The sequence below is a fragment of the Ixodes scapularis genome, unplaced genomic scaffold (assembly GCF_016920785.2).
Source record: "Ixodes scapularis isolate PalLabHiFi unplaced genomic scaffold, ASM1692078v2 PGA_scaffold1__304_contigs__length_218370807, whole genome shotgun sequence".
Lineage (NCBI taxonomy): Eukaryota > Metazoa > Arthropoda > Arachnida > Ixodida > Ixodidae > Ixodes > Ixodes scapularis.
Window position 1 is genome coordinate 37,236,788 of NW_024609846.1, and position 17,790 is coordinate 37,254,577.

The following is a 17,790-nucleotide window of genomic DNA, read 5'->3' on the forward strand; positions in this document are numbered from 1 at the left end:
TAAATATTTATGACTGCTCCAGTTTCTTCGCCACAAGCCGACAAATGTCTGTGGGTGCTATTGCCATCCCACCTCTGTGACCAATCAGGGTAACATTAGTTTAAGGAATCTATAGACAAAGTAGCAAAGTAAAAACCACGAGGTTTACACACGAATAAGCGGCTTCTTAAGGAAATGAGATGCCAGTTAATAACACATGCGCAAGAAATCACCTAATTTGGCACAACTTTGAGGCGTGTCTCTGCAGCCGGCGGCCACGGTCGAGTGCTTGCTTCCCCACACCACTGGGCAGATTAAGCGAGCGCGCCTCTCAACGTGTAACCTTCACCGTAATGGAGTCACGCGACAGCCGAAGGCCCTGCTCAGAGGCATCCCTGTTGCGACACAGTTCCGTCCTCCTCCCCCTCACACACCCACGACACTGGCACTGTGCCAGTCGTTCACGTCCCAATATTTACACGCCACAAAAAGCGCGCGAACACGCAAGCTCGATTTAAAATAACTGCCGCTAAGGGGGTTGCCGGCAGAGTGCGGCAGGGCGACTCTGGCAGACTTCCCGGCGTCCTTGGCCCAGCTGGAGGGACCCGCGAACACGCCCCCCCCCCCCCCCCCCCCTCCCCCCTCTCTTCTTCTTCAGCGGAAAGCATCTCTTCTCTCTTCTTGGTGTTCGGGACAGCAATAGGACCCCGCGGGACAGCGAGATGGCGATGTCTCTTGAGCTGACCATCCTTCAGCTGATCTGTCTCTGCCTGTCGGTGGCCGTCGTCGGTGCGAGCAGCGACGCTACTTATGCCCGGTGGTTTCACGGGACCAACAGTAGGCGCCTTTTGGATGAGGCCCTCAAGGGTGACGAGCCCGTGTTCCTGGAAGCGGACGTGGTTGTGGAGGGTAGCATGGCCGTCCTGGAGCACCCTCTGGATCAGCCCTGGGACTTGAGTCTCCGGGACCTGCTGAACCTGGTCACGGCAAAGCCCAAGAGGGTTACCCTCAAGCTGGACTTCAAGAGCACCGAGGTCCTTCCGTCGGCCATCAACGTCCTTATGGGTGCTCTGACAGAGGTGAGGAACGCAACTTGGGACGATCGTTCGGACAGGAGCGCTGCATGAGCGTTCGACTGGGACTCGCCTTTCCACTGATTGAACTGAGTTCACGCCGAATGGTGACCCAGCACTTCTGTCCAATCTGAGATTAGCGCTTATAAGGTGACGTAAAAAGTTTAGCACCAAGGACTTGTTATCTAGGGAGTGCTGTGCAAAAAAAGAAAAAACGTATCCGGGAGCAGTTTATCGCTCCTTTTCCGGAATTAGCGACAAACATCAGCGTGTTTGTGAATAAGTGGCATAGTGTAGTTGGACATGGTCATGGAAAGAAAATGTTTTATTCGTTCTTGCGAGTCGCGTTTGCTAAGTGCTGTGCTGTACTTTGATGCTGAGTTAATTGAATAAAACGTTTATTTTAGCTTTTAGAAATTGATACCCAAGGCAGTTATGGATGAACACAACGCAGAAATGTATTTAAAAAAAATGAGAATATAAAAAAAAAAATTGATGAGGGTAAAACAATAGAGCTGACGGCAAAAACAACAACAACAAAACAAACCGATACGACCTGCCGTCAACACAATTAACTCTGAAACATCCGCTGACCGCTCATGGTGTTGCCGTCAGAGGATATTTTATATTCCTCGGGTAACGTTCATCCGAGCAATACATTTGTTATTGTTACAGATGTAATGATGTTGCCTTTAATATTTTAGGCATGGGACATTTTTTAATCGTTGTCCTTAAAGTTTCTGAACAAATTTTCGAACACTTTTGACATTCATATCCAAAATAATTACAGAAATAAAAAAGTAAGAGAGGGAGAGGGGGGGGGGGGGGGGGGCATATCTTGATGTCTAACAGCGTCTGCTTAGTTAGACGAAAAGGAAGAACATATACTGAAAGCTAATAATTTGTAAACCTATATCGGTAATGCGTGTCTCGAAAAGTTTATACTTAATGCGTGAATACAATATGTTAAACCTGTGTCTGTCTATGTAAAAGGAGGTGGTGGGTGCTTGGACCAGCAACATTAAACATTCGGCTTTTAATTGTAGTGAAGTATTATTTATGAAGTTCGTTCTTGCATCTCAACACTCCATATGATTTAATTCATCAAAGCAAAACTTTAAAATACTGATAATTAAGCACACATTTACTGAAAGTTAATTCGGTTGGAAAACCTAAGTATTGTTCGATGCGCCTGCAGAAAATTATGTTTAGAACTGTCTGACGTGCCATGAATATTACCAATATTCAACGTTTTTCAACTTTTTTTGTGCTCAATTATTCGCCTATAAATTCTATATCTTATAATGATAGTCTGGACACGGATTTTTACAGGAAGGTCCCTTAAAGAGAAAGGTATATAAAAATACTCACATTTCATATGACCATGTATATGTCTTCTGAAAACATCACCCAATTTAACTATAGCAAAACTAAAAAACCGTGACGCGAGGGATATATTCAAAATACGAGAACCACATGCGAGAAAGAAAAAAAAACACAAACAAAAAGTACTAAACTATTTTAAAATTTGTATCGTCTAGTTGTTTTGATGTCAACAAAACTAGCGACCGGTTAAATATTCAGGTTACGGGGGATTTTGTACTGGTGGAATATTGCAGGTGCACAGAATCTCCAAAACCTAACATTTCCTATCACGAGTTGTATATTAAAACCAGACTCTACCATCGTTTCTAAAAAGAGATAGAAAAAAAAATAAGTTAACACTTACGAACGTGTACAAAGAAGGCCACATACGCCTAAGTGGAAAATTACTCTTGCCGACCACGAAGTATACCAGGCGGAATGAGTTAGCAAATACCCAAGACGTGTTGTGCCACTTCCTTATTTAAATCGTTTCTTGTGCGAGTCGCTTCTTCAAATTGCTTTAGAGGTACCGCCCTCCCTAGTGCCACCATCTCTTTCTACCTTGTTGTTTTCAAAAGACGGTCCATGTTTGAAACGTCCGTCGCGTTTTTGCGTTTGCTTGTCTGGATTTATGCCGAGTTACGGACCAATTTGTCACAGTAGCGGTTGCATACCCGAAGAACCGGTTCCTCCCCCGTCTTGTTCGTCGGTTTCCGCACCATGCAGGCGTGTGTGGGTGGAAAGCCGGCCACGCGAATGTTGTGATGCAAGTCGGAAGTCTCTCTAAAAATAAAAAGAAGGCGACGAGAGAGAGAGAGAGACAGAGAGGCGCACTGCGCAATAATTAGCCGCACAAGTCCGTCCCTCTCTCTTTTTTTTTTCTTTAAATTTGTCAACCGTAGCGGTTGCGCTCTAATTACGTCTCGTGTTCGGAGAAGGATGTTATCGCAAACTCCGCCCGGAATTAAATAATTGCGGGGATTGTCGAAACTGAGGGCCAGCCAAAGAGCGCGGCCGTGCTGACATCGCCGCCTAGAGCTTTCTCGCGTGTGTGCAAACACTGGGGGCGGCTGTGTACGGGAGCGCGCACAGCAACCAGCACTTGGATGTCACAATCCAACAAGAAAAACACCGCTGCTCTGCTTTTTTCTTGGTAGCGAATCCGAGTTCATCGCTCCTATACAGGACGTGCGCATGACGTTGTCGCCTCGTGATGGTGGTCCTTCTGGATTATCCCCCCTTACTTATTCCCACCGATAAAACCAAATTCGGTTGTGCGGAATGCACGCAGGAGGTGCGCGCTCAGCAGCAAGACCACCGCAATAGCCACTGATGCATTGCGACGTCAGTGCAAGCCTTGCATTTGTCTCCTGCAGCGAGTCGTTCATGACCACCTTTTCACAGCTTGATATTTGTTTTTACCGCCGGGTGCTGCGAAAATTTGAGGCGCTAAATCCTAACTGTGAAAGAGTTAGCGCAAGAACATAACTGATGACGAGTAATTTGTGTGCCTGCCACTCTCACGGTACGCAGCAGCAACTTTCTTAACAGTCGCTTCATAAATATTTGTGGAAATACAACAGTGCGCACATGATTGATGATTCATTTTCATAACAAATAAACACATGCGCTAAGGAGTAGCTAATGAAGCATTAAATCGAGTGGTTGTCTCGGAGGACACGCACAACTTACGCATAACTTTTATTCACGTCATGGTGATTCTAATAATCGCTAGTACGTGGGAAATCCTTTTATTATATGCTTTTGAGTTATTCAGATTACTCTATTTATTATGTTTACCACTTACGCTGAGTTAATTTTCGTATAAAAAATAATTGGCATAATTCCCAGCTTCGCTTCACGGTTCCTCCTAGCTTTCTGGTAGCCACTAGGATTTTTTAGTCCAGGCTGACCTCGCTTTAATTGTGTTTGTTTAAAAGAAAAAGAAAAAAAAAACAGATAAAAGGTTGTTGAAAGACGGCACTGACTTGTGCCAAGTACTTCTTGTCATTGAGTGCACGTTTCAGTTGGTAAAACAACCAATTTATTGGCTTTTGGCTCACGTCGTTTTGGCGTGTTGAGACTTTAAAAAAATGTAAGCTCGCAGTTGTGACGATCTTGCTGCTCAATTATTTCCACTTGCGAACCAGTCCCAGTTAGCGGCAGAATACGCGCGAAGCATGCAGCCATCTTTGCGGAGGGCAAGTTCGTCTGCTTCTTTTGCAAGGGTTGTGGTGACATCAGAACGACGCCGGGCTCTGATTGGCTCTAATTGAAGGATAGGGGGTAGACCTCAAAGCAAGCTGCCTTAAGGTCTACCCACTATCCTTCCAATCAGAGCCAATCAGAGCTCGGCGTCTTTCTGACGTCACCCCAACGCCTACAAAAGAAGCAGACGAACTACCCCTCCGCATAGTCGCTGACAGTCTAAGAAACCCAGGACGTAGCTTAATATGTTGGCGCGTCTTACACCATGATAGGTTCTTGGGCGTTCGTATCGGCTGTTGCTGCAGTCTCATTTGCTCTGGACAGGCGATGAGATGCTAGGAACTCCAGAGGCCCAGCGTTTTTTAAGCCGCCAGTGATCACTGACAGCAGCACTAGCTCACACGACTTCAGGCGACAAAGCATGTTGACGCTGAGTGATGGCACTTCGATGAGCATAGAAAAATAGGAATGACATCATTCGTATTAAACTTTTAGCGGTGAACTATAATTTATAAACCACAAGTAGGGAAACGTGGATCGCTTACCCTATTAAAAAATCAAATTTGTATAATAAATGTCTGTGTCCAATGAACACATGGATCATACAAGATACATAAGAAAATATAAGAACCATATAAGAAACTCGTAAGAAACTTCTCACAAGTTACTTATATGGTTCTTATATGTTCTTACATTTCTTATATAGTTCTCAGATAGCTCTTATATGTGCTTATATATCTTGTATGATTCATATGTGTTTATTAGACACAAGAAATGTCTCATACAAATCACTTTTTCACTGGGGTAGCTATCTGGCGGCCAGGGCTATAGATGCAATTGACCTGAGCGGTGTAGAACGCTCCCGAGAAGGCTCATCGCCGATGTTCTCGCTCGGGCAGGCGAACCTAAATACTGTGGCGAATCTTCGGCGGTACACTTTTGCTATCCTTATAGTAGTCGACACCTTGATTGTATAAAGGTACATTTACACAAGAGCGTATGCTTACGTTTTTTTACGTTAATGTATTAATTTGTACCGTTCAGAACTATACTCCTTAAATTGTTCGCCAACGCTCCGTACAAAGCAGGAATATTCCGGTGTCTCAAAATAAAATAAACACCATGCAGGCGTGTGGGGGTGCAAAGACGGGTGACGTCGACGGTCTTGAGACTATTAAGGACGGTGGTCCACAGAAGTGCCAAGAGGTTCAGTGACGTAGTTTAACTGGGATGTTCGTGATATCACCTGGTAGGGTCTATATCTTTTAAAAAAGGCTTGGAAGAAAGGCCGGCTTCTCGATGCATGACCCAGAGCCACACTAAGTTCCCTGGGCTAAAACTGGCTGGGCGGAGATGAAGCAATGAATACGACAAGAAATATCGGTGTAACAATACCAATACAAAGAGATCGAGTCGGAGGCATATCCTGCTGAACCATCCGGGGAGTACGGTACATTTGTTAAGCCGTAATAGTATCGATATCAAGTAACGTCAGCACTCGAGAAGAGATAGGACATATTTCCACGCGCGTCGCCGAGCGAGAGCGTGCGTGGCCGAATGATTAGGGAGTTTTCGTAGACCGCGTTGCCCCCTCCGCTAAGCGTTACGCAGCGAAGAAGTTGCTACTGCGCCTGCGCGCCGATAGCCTTGACTGTGGAGTTCCCGCTATCGTAGCGGGTTGCGGAGGGCCTTGCGGGACGGCGAAAACGATCTACGAAAACTCCCTATTATCGCGCTTGCGTGTCGCGCGGAAGATCTGGGTCCGATTCGAAGCGCCGGAATGTTCTTTTATTTGTTCTTTATAATTGCCGTTCTAACAAGTCCGAGAACTCTCTCGTCTTATCGAGACACGAATGTTCTACGTGCCGAACGTTCTATCCCAAATGTTCTAGAAACCCACGCTGGAATAAAGGTGATCCGCGTGACGAGCCGGGGTCAGTTTCACCCCAGCGCTCGATCCTGCTGTTTAGCCAACATCGACGCCTGCGACGCTAGTCTTTTCCTATTTTATTATGGGCACAAGTTCGCCCTATTAAAGGTTTAGTTTCTCCAGTTAACTCACCGCCTCATCATTTGTCATTCGTAATAATACGGTATGTACAACACCAATATCGGAATCATTTATTTGTGTTGAACAAGTTGCGGAGGACATAGGATAACCTACCGTCCCAAAGCCGATGAACGTCTGTAGCATTTGCGACATACGCCTAGAAACCGCCCCAACAATGATGACGAAAATAATCCCCGGAGAAGGGGAACAAGGGGTACAAGGAACAAACACAAATGTTCACTTTGTCCCCCCTGCTCTCCTTCTCCAGGGACTATTTCCGTAATTTTTGTCCAGCTCGCTTGCACCTTTGCTTTAATTTCTTGATTACCAACAAAAATATGTTTGTTATTTCTTGCCTAAATAAAATATTTAGATAATTCATTACATTAATAATTTTCTGCTACAACGTTTTTAGCCTACAGTGTTGGCATATTTTTGGAAACGTTAGTAGAATTCGCCCCATTTGTTTCTCATATCTAAATATTCTTTGAGAGAAGAAAGCTCTTTAGGCTAATTGTGCATTTTTGTTTTACCAAAATTTATATTGTTGTGACTCTAAATTAAGGCAATATTATTACCAAGTAGTCAAGAGCAGCAATAAAACATAAAACAGAGGGCAGCCTGAAAAAAATAAACAAACCAAATCAACAAAAGTTACGGAAGAGCCACCTTAACGCAGAGAGGCAGTAGATTCCTTCCGCGGGGGAAATGTTTTGTGGGGTAGAGTTATATCGCGTGCAGAGTTTACGCTTATGTCAGGCAAATCATCAAGTTTGACGATAGGACAATGTACATTCGTGGAGATAAGAAAGAGAGATCAAATAGCCTATGTCCAATGAAAGGTGGCTGATAATAGAGAGTTTAGTATGGCCTTTAGGAGCAAACACAAGCACTGTGAGTTTTTGCTAGTGTTGCGTGCTCCGCGCTGCGCATGCGGCGTACGTACGCAACGCAGCGAGCTCGGCGTACGTAGGCTTGCTATCGTGGTTTGTTTGCGTACGCAGCGGATTACTGCGTGACCTTCTAGTTGCTTTCGTCGCGCGCGGAACAGGGCAAAACTTTCACAGATTGAAAAATGCGAACTATACCTCGAACTGCTGGCCGTGTAACACTTTGCATGGACATATCAGTATGGCACTTCAACATGCTTGTGTATGTGTTTGTGTTCCGCTCTACTAAAAGGGGTAGTTTGACAAGCTCCGCAGTGCTCCGTTGAGAGCTTGCGTTCGTCATGCCAGTGCTAACGCAAAGGCCTTTAACCTATTCTAAAACTCCCTAGTACCGGGAACTCTATCTATCTGATAACGCAACAGACAGCCTCCATAATCGGCAGCTTCCAGCTTACCTCCAGCTGCATGAGCGGGCTGCCGGGTAGCTTTATTTAGGCATGCTTAGTTAGCTAAACGCAGACAGAGTTAAAGTGGAACATATAATTACACTAGTTAAAAGGCTTCCAGTAGCGCCATCTAAAAAGTGTAGATGATAGATATCCCCTACGGTTTCTTTAATCGAACGATATTCTCACGCAGGCAGATTTAGTTTTTCATATCTAACTTTTTATTACAAAAAGAGTTATGCAACTTTGTCATGATATAGATACCAAACGCTCAGGCGACCTTGGGCTGTCTTCGATGCTCAGTTTATTATTGGCGACAAGGAAAACACGGATTAGTTTTCTTTTTTTTTTTGGCCGACACTTTGTAGTAAACATCTGCGCGGCGTCGGGCAGGCCGGAGTGCCCAAGCCCGATCAGTCATTCGGGTCGGATTGGTTCTAATTTTTGAGACCACCCCTCAGGCATGACCAGGCAGTGCAATATCCTGTATCTGTGCGTAAAGCGGGAACCACAAGTGTGCCGCGCTGAGAATATTAAGAGGGGGCGCACCTCAGAGCCCCATAGAGAATACATGAGGTTTTTCACCAAATTAAAAAAATTCTCAGATAATAACGGCTGCGCGGATCTTCTTGAAAATTTCGGCTTTAAAGACATTGAGTCATTATCGAGACACTAAGCGCAACAAATGTTTCATCATAAATTTAATTATATTCTTTAAAAAATCATGAAAATGGTCAAAATCGGCTAATTCGGCACTCTTGCGTTCGGAGCGAATTTACAAAATTATCTAACTTCAAACATAAGAAGTATTGCGCTTAATGTCTTCTAAATTTATTACGGAATCGAATGATATTCAAACTATTCATGTAAGTCGATTTGTTCCGTAACTACAGCAAATATAAAGAACCAAGGTGTCGGTGCTTGTTTTCGTCGTTTTAAGGTACCTCTCTCTCCCGTGCGGTGGCGCTCGCTGTCCACGAAATGCGAGATCGTCCGTTCGGAGATCGGCCGGATCGGCACTGTGCGAGGTGTTCTTCCGCGGCCGTATTCCGCGCCCGTATCCTGTTTCATTCTGCACGCTGAGGCGTCAGTGTGCGTGTCTTGCTTTCCTGGTTCTCGCTGGGTAGGTCTCCGTGTTTTCGCAAGTGGCAAATTCACCTTGGAGCTATGGGTCGAAGACAACCGTCCTGTGGCAAGCGGGCGGTTGTCTTCGACCCACCAACAACGCGTTGTGCTTGTTTCTACTTTTTTCTTTTCTTTTAAAAACGGCCTTTTTTTTTACGCAAAGTTTTATTTTAACGTTATCCTTCACACAAACGTCCTTCGGCCTTGGGGTCGTGGAAATCGGGGATGAAGCGTGCACAGAGTAGATCGTTGTTTTCCTCCTTTTTATTTTTCACGGACGTCCTGTGACCTCCGTACGATTCGTGGTCACCGCAATCTAACGCGGGGAAAAGCGGGTCGCCTGCTCTGTAGTCAGGGTATTCCTAGGGGAGGGTGATAACTCGCTGTTCTTCTGGAAATTCACATATTGCCCAAAAAGGTGACATGGGTAATGATTACAGTATGTTTTTTCCGGTGTTTATTTTTGAGCGAAAATCTTTGCATGTTTTTCGGTGCTTATTTTTTAATCACCAATGTGTTATGGGTTGAACGTCTTGTGATGACGCTAAAAAGCGTTGATAACCAAAGAAAAATGCGATTGGACAAGAACATTTCAAATTTCCAATTCTATTCACATGTCCATTACGCTCTTCTCGTGGGAGAATCTATCCTGACGAAAAATGCCTAAGTCATTGAGCTGTGAACGCATACTCAGTGTACAATCTTTCGGCCTAGAGAGGTATTGCGCACACTCGAACGCGCTTCACAGCCCAGTAGACGAAGTTGGTGGCACCCAGAAGGCGAGTTTTTGAATGGTCTGTAGTAGGCAAAAGAAACAAATAACTATCAACGCATATCAGCTCTTCAAGCGAAGAGGCGCGTTTCTAAGGTCAATGGTTCCGGACGGCACTAAGGTTGTTGGCGTTGTCGTAAGATGATGTCAGTTCATACGAACTGACGTCATCTTACGTGATCACGTGACACAAACACGTCATCTTATATGATCTCGTTACACGAAATGACGTCATCTTACGTGACCACGTAACACGTCATCTTGTAAGTCAACCTCTCCCCACAGCAGCGCGCTCCACGCTTTCCGGGCCCGTGCAGTGCTGTAGTCGAAAGCAAGCTCCCTATGGCAAGCGAAAGCTTCTGAAGTCTCACATTGAGAATACTCGCAAGCGACCGTCTGTGGAAGCTTCGCACGTTGAGGTTTTTGTTGAGATCGAGCCATCGTGTTCCATTAACTATAGTTGAAGTTATCGTTCAATAAAGCCCTAAAAAATATGAATGTAGTTGGTGTAGACATCAAGATCCAATCAAAAATGCGGTTTGACGTCGTTTAATTAACGTGTATATACAAGTGTAGAAAAAAATGAGTTATTTGTGCATAGATGTTTAAAAAAGTGTTTATTATTCGACATAGGACTTTGGGAGAAGGATGTGTTCAGATTTTTCTTCATGAGCGCAAATATACCTGACGCAATAAATAGTGACGATTTCATCGTCCCAGTGGTGAGCAGGTGATTTCTTGCTCAAAACAATGATGCCATTTCATAAACCAAGTTCTGTGACATATGCTTTTCCAATGTCTGGTCACTATTTTGTAAACCTTTCAGTCCAAACGAGTATACTTCTGTTTGTTTTTGTTAGCTTAGGAGGGGGTCACAGAGCCTATCTTTTTGTCTTCCTCTAGGACAGACGTACAGAGTTATACCGCAACACGCATCTGTGGAGCACACAGAGCTATCGCTCTCCTGTTGGCGGTACAGTAGCAGACGACACAACGCAGCTCCGTAGTCTATCGAGGGCACGGCTAGCCGCGGCCCGTAGCGCGACCGTTCAGACTAGGGAAATGGTTTTGAAGAACCGAGAAATGGTATCTTGTATACAATAATCACATGTCGTTAGTATATTCTACTTGCTAAGCCAAGTAAATATTTGCAGCTTGTGAGAATATGTTTGCGTGACGATTTACCGTTCACATTCCTGACGGATGTTAGCGAATCCTTCATGTTCGTGGCTCGCAGTTATCGGTACCCCCTCGGAGTGACTTCACCATATATATTTTTTTCTTGCTTGCAGGACATCATAAAAATCACAAACACGCGAGAGAAAAAAATCTTATGAGTACGCGTGATTTTGAGCTTCGCAGCTCTAAAGATGCCCGGTAAATGTCGTCCAGCTTGGGAAGAAACTAATCCTTTTTGTTGGAGTTTGACTATCGTATGCTGGCAGCTCGTTTCCGGTCTGTTTTGTCTATACTCCGTTTCACCGTAATTTGGCAACCCTCAGTCAGATCTGCTGTGAGGGAATCACAGTCGCGGAGCAAAGCACGTGACAGCTACTTTTAGGATCAGTACTATGGCACCTGCAGCGCGTCTCCGACTGGTGTGTTTAGCGTCTTATGCTGGCCATACATCAAAAGTGGTCCCGAAGTGCAACAAATGAGGTCACAGAAGACGGAGTGTCACACTGTTGCATCTCGCGATCCTGGCAATTCATCGTAGCAATGCTGGCGAAAACCACGAGGGAACACGAGTGTCGCTGTCGTCATGGCGTCCCAACGAAAAGCAATTATACAATTTCGACGTTTTCGTAATTCGGTAATTTAAATTACTGGATACAATTTTTAAGAAAATAAAGACATCATAACCAAATAGGAACTTCCGTGCTAAAACATGCAGTGCGAAGTGAAGACAACTACTATCTTTTTTTTTTTCTTGATGTCCACAAAAAAAAAGGCTATGCAGCATCGATCCTACCGGTTTGTTTTTTTTTTGTTTTTTTTCGCACATTATGTGATGTCCTCTAACACGAAAGACCGACGTAAAAGCGCTGTAGAGACGATATAAAAACAAAAATTTAGGTGAATCGAGCTTTGTAGTGGAACGGAAAAAAATAAATAATTAACGACTTTTTACGGTAAACACTACACCTCTAAGTAGAACTTCAAAAAAGTGACGGTTACGCGCTTTCATGCCCATTTAAAACAAAGTTGGGAGAACGATGTATTGCATCTTGTGAATAGACATGTGGAGCAGCATGTTTATGTTAGAGGCATTGTGTGTAATCGCTGCGCAGTACCTGCCAAAAGAAGATATTATTTGGGCACAGTCTCAACCGTTTCCGTCTGTGTGTGCCACGAATACAGCAACTCTTTTCGTAGAAGAAGTGATGAGGAAATGGCGTGCCCTTGATGAAACGATTGTGATTATGAAATAAAATGTTTAATCAGCCAATAATTGCAACCTGTCCGGTCGCGTGGAACCCCGACAACAACTATCGTTCTCTGGAAAGTTCATTCTAATATTTACACGTTTTGTGGAGTTCATCAAGCGAATAAGAATATTCCAACAATGAGCTAAACGTACACGAGTTCCCGAATCCAACACGGCGCTTTTGAATTTTAGCGCCGTAGATAGTTCTGCGAACAGTGTATACTTCTGTGCAAATATTCGTCTAACAGTTTTGCAACGTTGGAAAGCATCGGAATGATTCAGAATCACTGCGGAGTTGATACTCGGGAAGATAAGACGGGCACTTGGGAGAAACGGACCGTGGCATTTGAGACAGGGGCACAACCGGGGGACAAACGTGCTACAATCGCATACCCTTCCAAGGTCATCGCTTGGGCGACCGCGCGCGCGCCCAAGAAACCTTTCTTTTCTTCTTTTTAGGGGTGGTGGGGGGGGGGGGGGGGGGAGGGGAGGGGAGTGGTGTCGGCGCTGATTGTCTTCCTCCTTTGTGGCTTTTGACAGACGCACAACGAGACTTTTAGTTTATGGCAGTTTTTGCGCTGATGAAGTATCAAGGTAGACAAAAATAAAAAAAATAAATAAATTAGCGCCTCGACAAAAAAAAAAAAAGTTGTTGCGATCAGGAACGTTTTCAAAGCGATTTTAGGAGCCTGCAGTGTTACCACAGGTGCAGGATTGAGAGCGTAACCCACGCACTTGAAGAGAAGGGGAAGCTCTCGTCTTATTGGAACTCTCTTTTATGGGTTTCCACGTCGCGATTGTCCTTCAAAATCAACTGTCATTTATTTCTCGCTCGTGGCTTCCAAGTACTGGAAGCCACGACTCGAGCCACAATAGTTTTGCGAAATCAAGGTTTCGCTGAAATGGATAACTCTCACGTACAGTTCGACGCGCAATACCTTTGCCGTATTGACTCGCGAGAGATGCCCCCAACACGGCTGAGTATGGCGGTGCTCCAGACCTAACATCTAAATTTTGTTGCCTTACCTGTAACTATTTCGCGCCCATTTTGAGCCACATCAAAATGAAAGCGCATGATGAAATAAAAATGACACTCGTTTTCCGCTCGATGGAAATTTCACGCCAGCTCGCTGTCTTTGCTGGTACCTTGAGCGTTTCCCAACGATGCGGAAAGTAAAAAAAAAAAAAAAAAAAAAAAAAGAAAAAACACGTACGATGGCATTCTTTGCACACTCATTACTTCTATAACACTGAGCCACCTCGTATCCTTTTGTTTTTCTTTCATGGTACTAATTTCTTTCTGCGCATTACGGCTGTTACGACGCTAAGTCTGTCTGCCCTTCGAATTTGAACTTAGGCTCAGATCAGGGACGAACCAGTTTAAATCAGGAAAATGTAATTAACACTGTAGCAGAGTAAATCTATCATATCGATCGGAAATACGATTTGGCACATTCCATCTGAACACATATTGTGCACAGCGAATGCAATAGCGAGTCAGCGTGCAAAACGCCGCCACACTGAGCTACCATAACATCTCAGCGATTTTTGTACAGCACCGAGCACGGAAAAGAGTAAACAGTTATTCATTCACATAAACGAAGCAAATTTATTTAAAGCCCGGACACTCCGTACGTCCAATCTAGCTAAGGTTATCAATAGACTCGACCATGTCATTTGTCAAAACAGATAAAAGACGTTGGCAAAAATGATTAGACTGAATAAGTGAATCTAACGCACGTATTTTACCAACCGACGGTCGCGCGCCTTCAATACCCTTTCCAATTGTCATTGCGCACCTTGGACACACTTTGGGGAGCAATGCATATTTACATCGCCGCCCGAGGTCTCCATTGAACGTGTAGTGCTGACCCAAATAAAATGCTAACCTGACTCTCAATCGCTCACCGCAAAGGACGATTTCGAACAGGCGGTACAGTAGGTCACTTGAGATAAAAAAAAAAAAAAAAGAAAAGAAAAACAAGCTATAGAAACGAGCGTCGTAAAAAAGGGGACCGGCATTTTTATTCCTACCTCCGAACAGAAACGAGCGCCACCCACTGCATCACACAGCGCAGAGGCCGGACTCGGCCACCGCGCGTACATACCAAGCGCGCGCGAGGGAGGGAGAAACTTCCTCCGCCGGGAGAACACGGCACATTTCGGGATCTATTTGACGCAGCGGATAACGCGGGCCTTTTCACACCTCGATACTGGCGCCATCTAGAAGTTGCGCGTTCAACCACGTTTCGAGCCGCGCGCCATCTGGTGGCTGAAACGGACGAATAAATAGAGGTACCGCGCCCTCTTAAGACGGAGGGCAGTAGCAGCACGAGAATATGCACAGTGCGCAAGACCCCGAGTGCCACGCGCGGGCAGAGCGTAAGCGCCTTTCACAGATCTTCTAAAGCACATCGCTGACAACCATCCTACCGCTAACAAAGCTCCTGAATCAAATATAATGATGCACACCTCTTAAGGACATAGAAACCGACGCAATCAATCACAATGCACTGTGTTGTGTCGTTCGCAGCTTTTTTTTTTTTTTTCCCTTTACTTGAGGGCTTTTATTTTCGCGCGCTCCCAGAACGAACAGCGAGTGTAACTACACTTGTGGAGGAGCATAAGCCTCTTGGTGCTTGGCGAATTTAGCTAACCGCCTATCGTAAGGTTGTATCAGCAAAGACATTCTACATTATTTCAATTTAAAGTTTCGTTTTCGTTTCAAACATAATTTTACAACACATAAAGTTAAGCTTGATATTTACGCGAAGACTATACTCCTAAAGTTTACGAAAAATAGAAAGTTTCTGGGTCGGCATGATTCGTCTAAATGAAAACCACAGTTTCTGATCAAGGACAAAAAAAAAATAGAGGTCAGGTAAATTTTGGGCCCGCTTTTTTCTTGGTCGGGCTGAGACTGAGCGGATTCAGAACAACACAATTTTTGAGCGTGTCAAGGTTTAGGTCGACGTTAAAAAATAAAATAAAAGTATATGGTGTCTCTAATGAAAATACGGTGTAAAACGAGCCGTTAAAATCGATGCCTGTACATAGAAGGCTGAAGCTTTCACCGAATGGGCCTTGAGGTGTTGCATTTTAGGCGATGATAGTCTAAGGCATAGCTCTCTTTCTGTGAAAAATGATACCAGCAAACTTCTCAGGGTCAACGACGGACGGGTAATCAGACGACCAAGTTAGAAATTCTTGTAACATGTGGGGCTATCTCCCGATAGACTTAGCGAGCAGATAACGCAATATATTTTCTGATCGCTCAATCTGTCGAGAGATGGCGCCATGCGCCACTTGCATCGCTAACTCGGTCATCTGCGAATCCGTCAACCGTCGAACCCCGCAAGATTGTTGGTATCGTTTCTCACAAAAAAATAGCTTTGCCTACCTCTTTCAACAGCTAGAACGCACAACCTCAACGCACATTCGTTGAACATTTCAAATTTATATGCTAAGGTGGCATTGTTTCCGGCAGGTTTTAGCGCTAAATATACACTGGAGTCAGCCTATATATCAGTCATATTAATAAGAACGAGATATGTATAGTGTGCACCGTGTTTCGACCTGTGCTGGTTGTTTATTTATGAGCTTATTTGGGCTCGGGAGACCGCTTTTTCGTAACGCTACGTGTAGCTCATGAATAAAAACAAAAACCCTATAATGGACCTTGTGTTGACACAAACCAGCTTGGACCGGGTTCGGGTCAGGACTTCGTTTAGCAGGGTTTAATAGGGCCTTGAAAGTCCGGCAAGGGCAGGCCACTGCCTTGTAAAGTTGACACAAAGAAACCATTTTGCTGTCATTTAGTTGATACATGTCTGAAGATTCCTTGTTTTCCCATCAGCCGCCATTCATTGAGTGTTAGCCATTCATTAAAATAGGTGCTTGAGTGCTATAAACTAATAATGTCAGTGAGTATAGCGATACAGTTTCATCTGTGTGTTTTCGGCGCAGAACCTGAAAGACCTGTGGCTGCACGCGGACGCGGTCCCAGGCCCCGGCGGCAAGCCACCTGTCGACGCCTCCACCTTCCTGCGGTACACAACGCCCTTCCACCCGTTCGCCGTTGTATCTCTTGGGTGGACCACCAAGAACAAGGGTGCATACTCCTGGCGGAACGTCGAAACGATGGCCCGCCTCACCCGCTGTGGACAACCGTACCTGAGAAGAGTCGCCTTCTCCGTACGCGCCTCAATGGTCGAGAACTCGTTGCCCCAGCTCGCCTGGCTCGTGGACGTCGTACCAAATTCCACCCTCTCCGTCTGGTACCCGTCATCAGAAGCTCCGCCTACAGAAGCATTGTTGAAACTTCGCCAGACAATTCCGGAGTCGTCCGTTGTCTACGACTTGCCGCGGGACTACCCTTTCGAGAACCTGGTAGACGCTCCCATCATGGAAGAAGACCAGGACTGGAGAATAGACTGGAAGCTGACTGGAGACTCTCCTTGTCAGAAAACCTCGTTGGTCGGAAAGCGCGCAGTGGTCTTGGGAGATCAGGCGGTCTCGGCGACTCTGCCAGACCCATGGGCGAACTTCGAGGCCAAGCTGGACCTCAGTAAACCAAGATCTGTCGCGGTGAGCCTCGGCAAGTCTAAGCTGACACTGGAAGGCCCCTGCTTTTACATGGTTCTCAACAGGAATGGGCAAAAGGTTACAAGTCATGTTTGGGGCATACCCTGCAAGGATAACACCCTGGATCCGGCCAGAAAAGAAAGCCCGGCGGAAATGACCCGGGAATGGGACTTCGAGAACGCTACGGTACCGCTTGTGTTTGAGTCGTCGCCTGGAGGTGTTGTCTATGCAGCGTACTTCCATTCAGCCGCACCGACTTTGTCCTGCTCGCTAGCACTGCTTTTGATGGCGTTTGCAGTGTTGGCCGTCTGAGGGGGTACAACTGACTGTTTAGGACAGCTTGTGTTCTAACGTGTTGTGCAAGTTAGCGTGCAAAGTTGCCGTCGCCGTCTTCCAGTAAGTGTGTAGAAAGGGACGAATTCGAGCGAAGTATGAACCTCGTGGCTATTGTGAAGCAGCCCCACTAGCAAAACTTACAACATAATATACGAATGCAAGAGGAAATACTAGATGAAAATATTGCTTCCAGTGGCTAGTAAAATAAAACACAACAGAAATCCTTGAGTGCTCATTTTGAACGCTTTAAGTCGTGAGAAACAATGAAGATGACAGGCTTAGCGAAATGATAACGTTGATGCGTTGCATTAAATTAAATCCGATTAGTATCTCTAGTAAGTTGACAGGATATGATGATCGCATAGGCAAGTATTATGAATGAAGCTGTACATTAGAATATATACTCAAACGAGTTAATGAACTATGAGGGGAACATGAAGTGGCAGCTATTCAAATACGTACTGGCGAAATCTTATGGTGTCAACACTGCGGAACTCTGGCAACACCGTAATATAAATCAACGATTGTGTTTTA

At 45.1% G+C, this 17,790-nt stretch overlaps 1 protein-coding gene across 1 annotated transcript; it reads left to right on the plus strand.

Moving 5' to 3' along the window:
• Positions 1-555: 555 nt before the first annotated feature.
• LOC121836050 (protein FAM151B-like) lies at positions 556-17,524 on the plus strand. Its single transcript, XM_042290690.1, has 2 exons — positions 556-1,058; positions 16,303-17,524. Exons 1-2 carry the CDS (start codon positions 702-704, stop codon positions 17,230-17,232), a joined length of 1,287 nt encoding a protein of 428 aa, XP_042146624.1. The 5' UTR covers positions 556-701; the 3' UTR covers positions 17,233-17,524.
• Positions 17,525-17,790: the final 266 nt, after the last annotated feature.

Bases quoted from the DNA above. Each gene is read 5' to 3' on its own strand.
- LOC121836050 (XM_042290690.1), top strand. From the start codon at position 702: ATGGCGATGTCTCTTGAGCTGACCATCCTTCAGCTGATCTGTCTCTGC. The intron at 1,059-16,302 runs GTGAGGAACGCA...TTTTCGGCGCAG, and splicing joins TTATGGGTGCTCTGACAGAG to AACCTGAAAGACCTGTGGCT.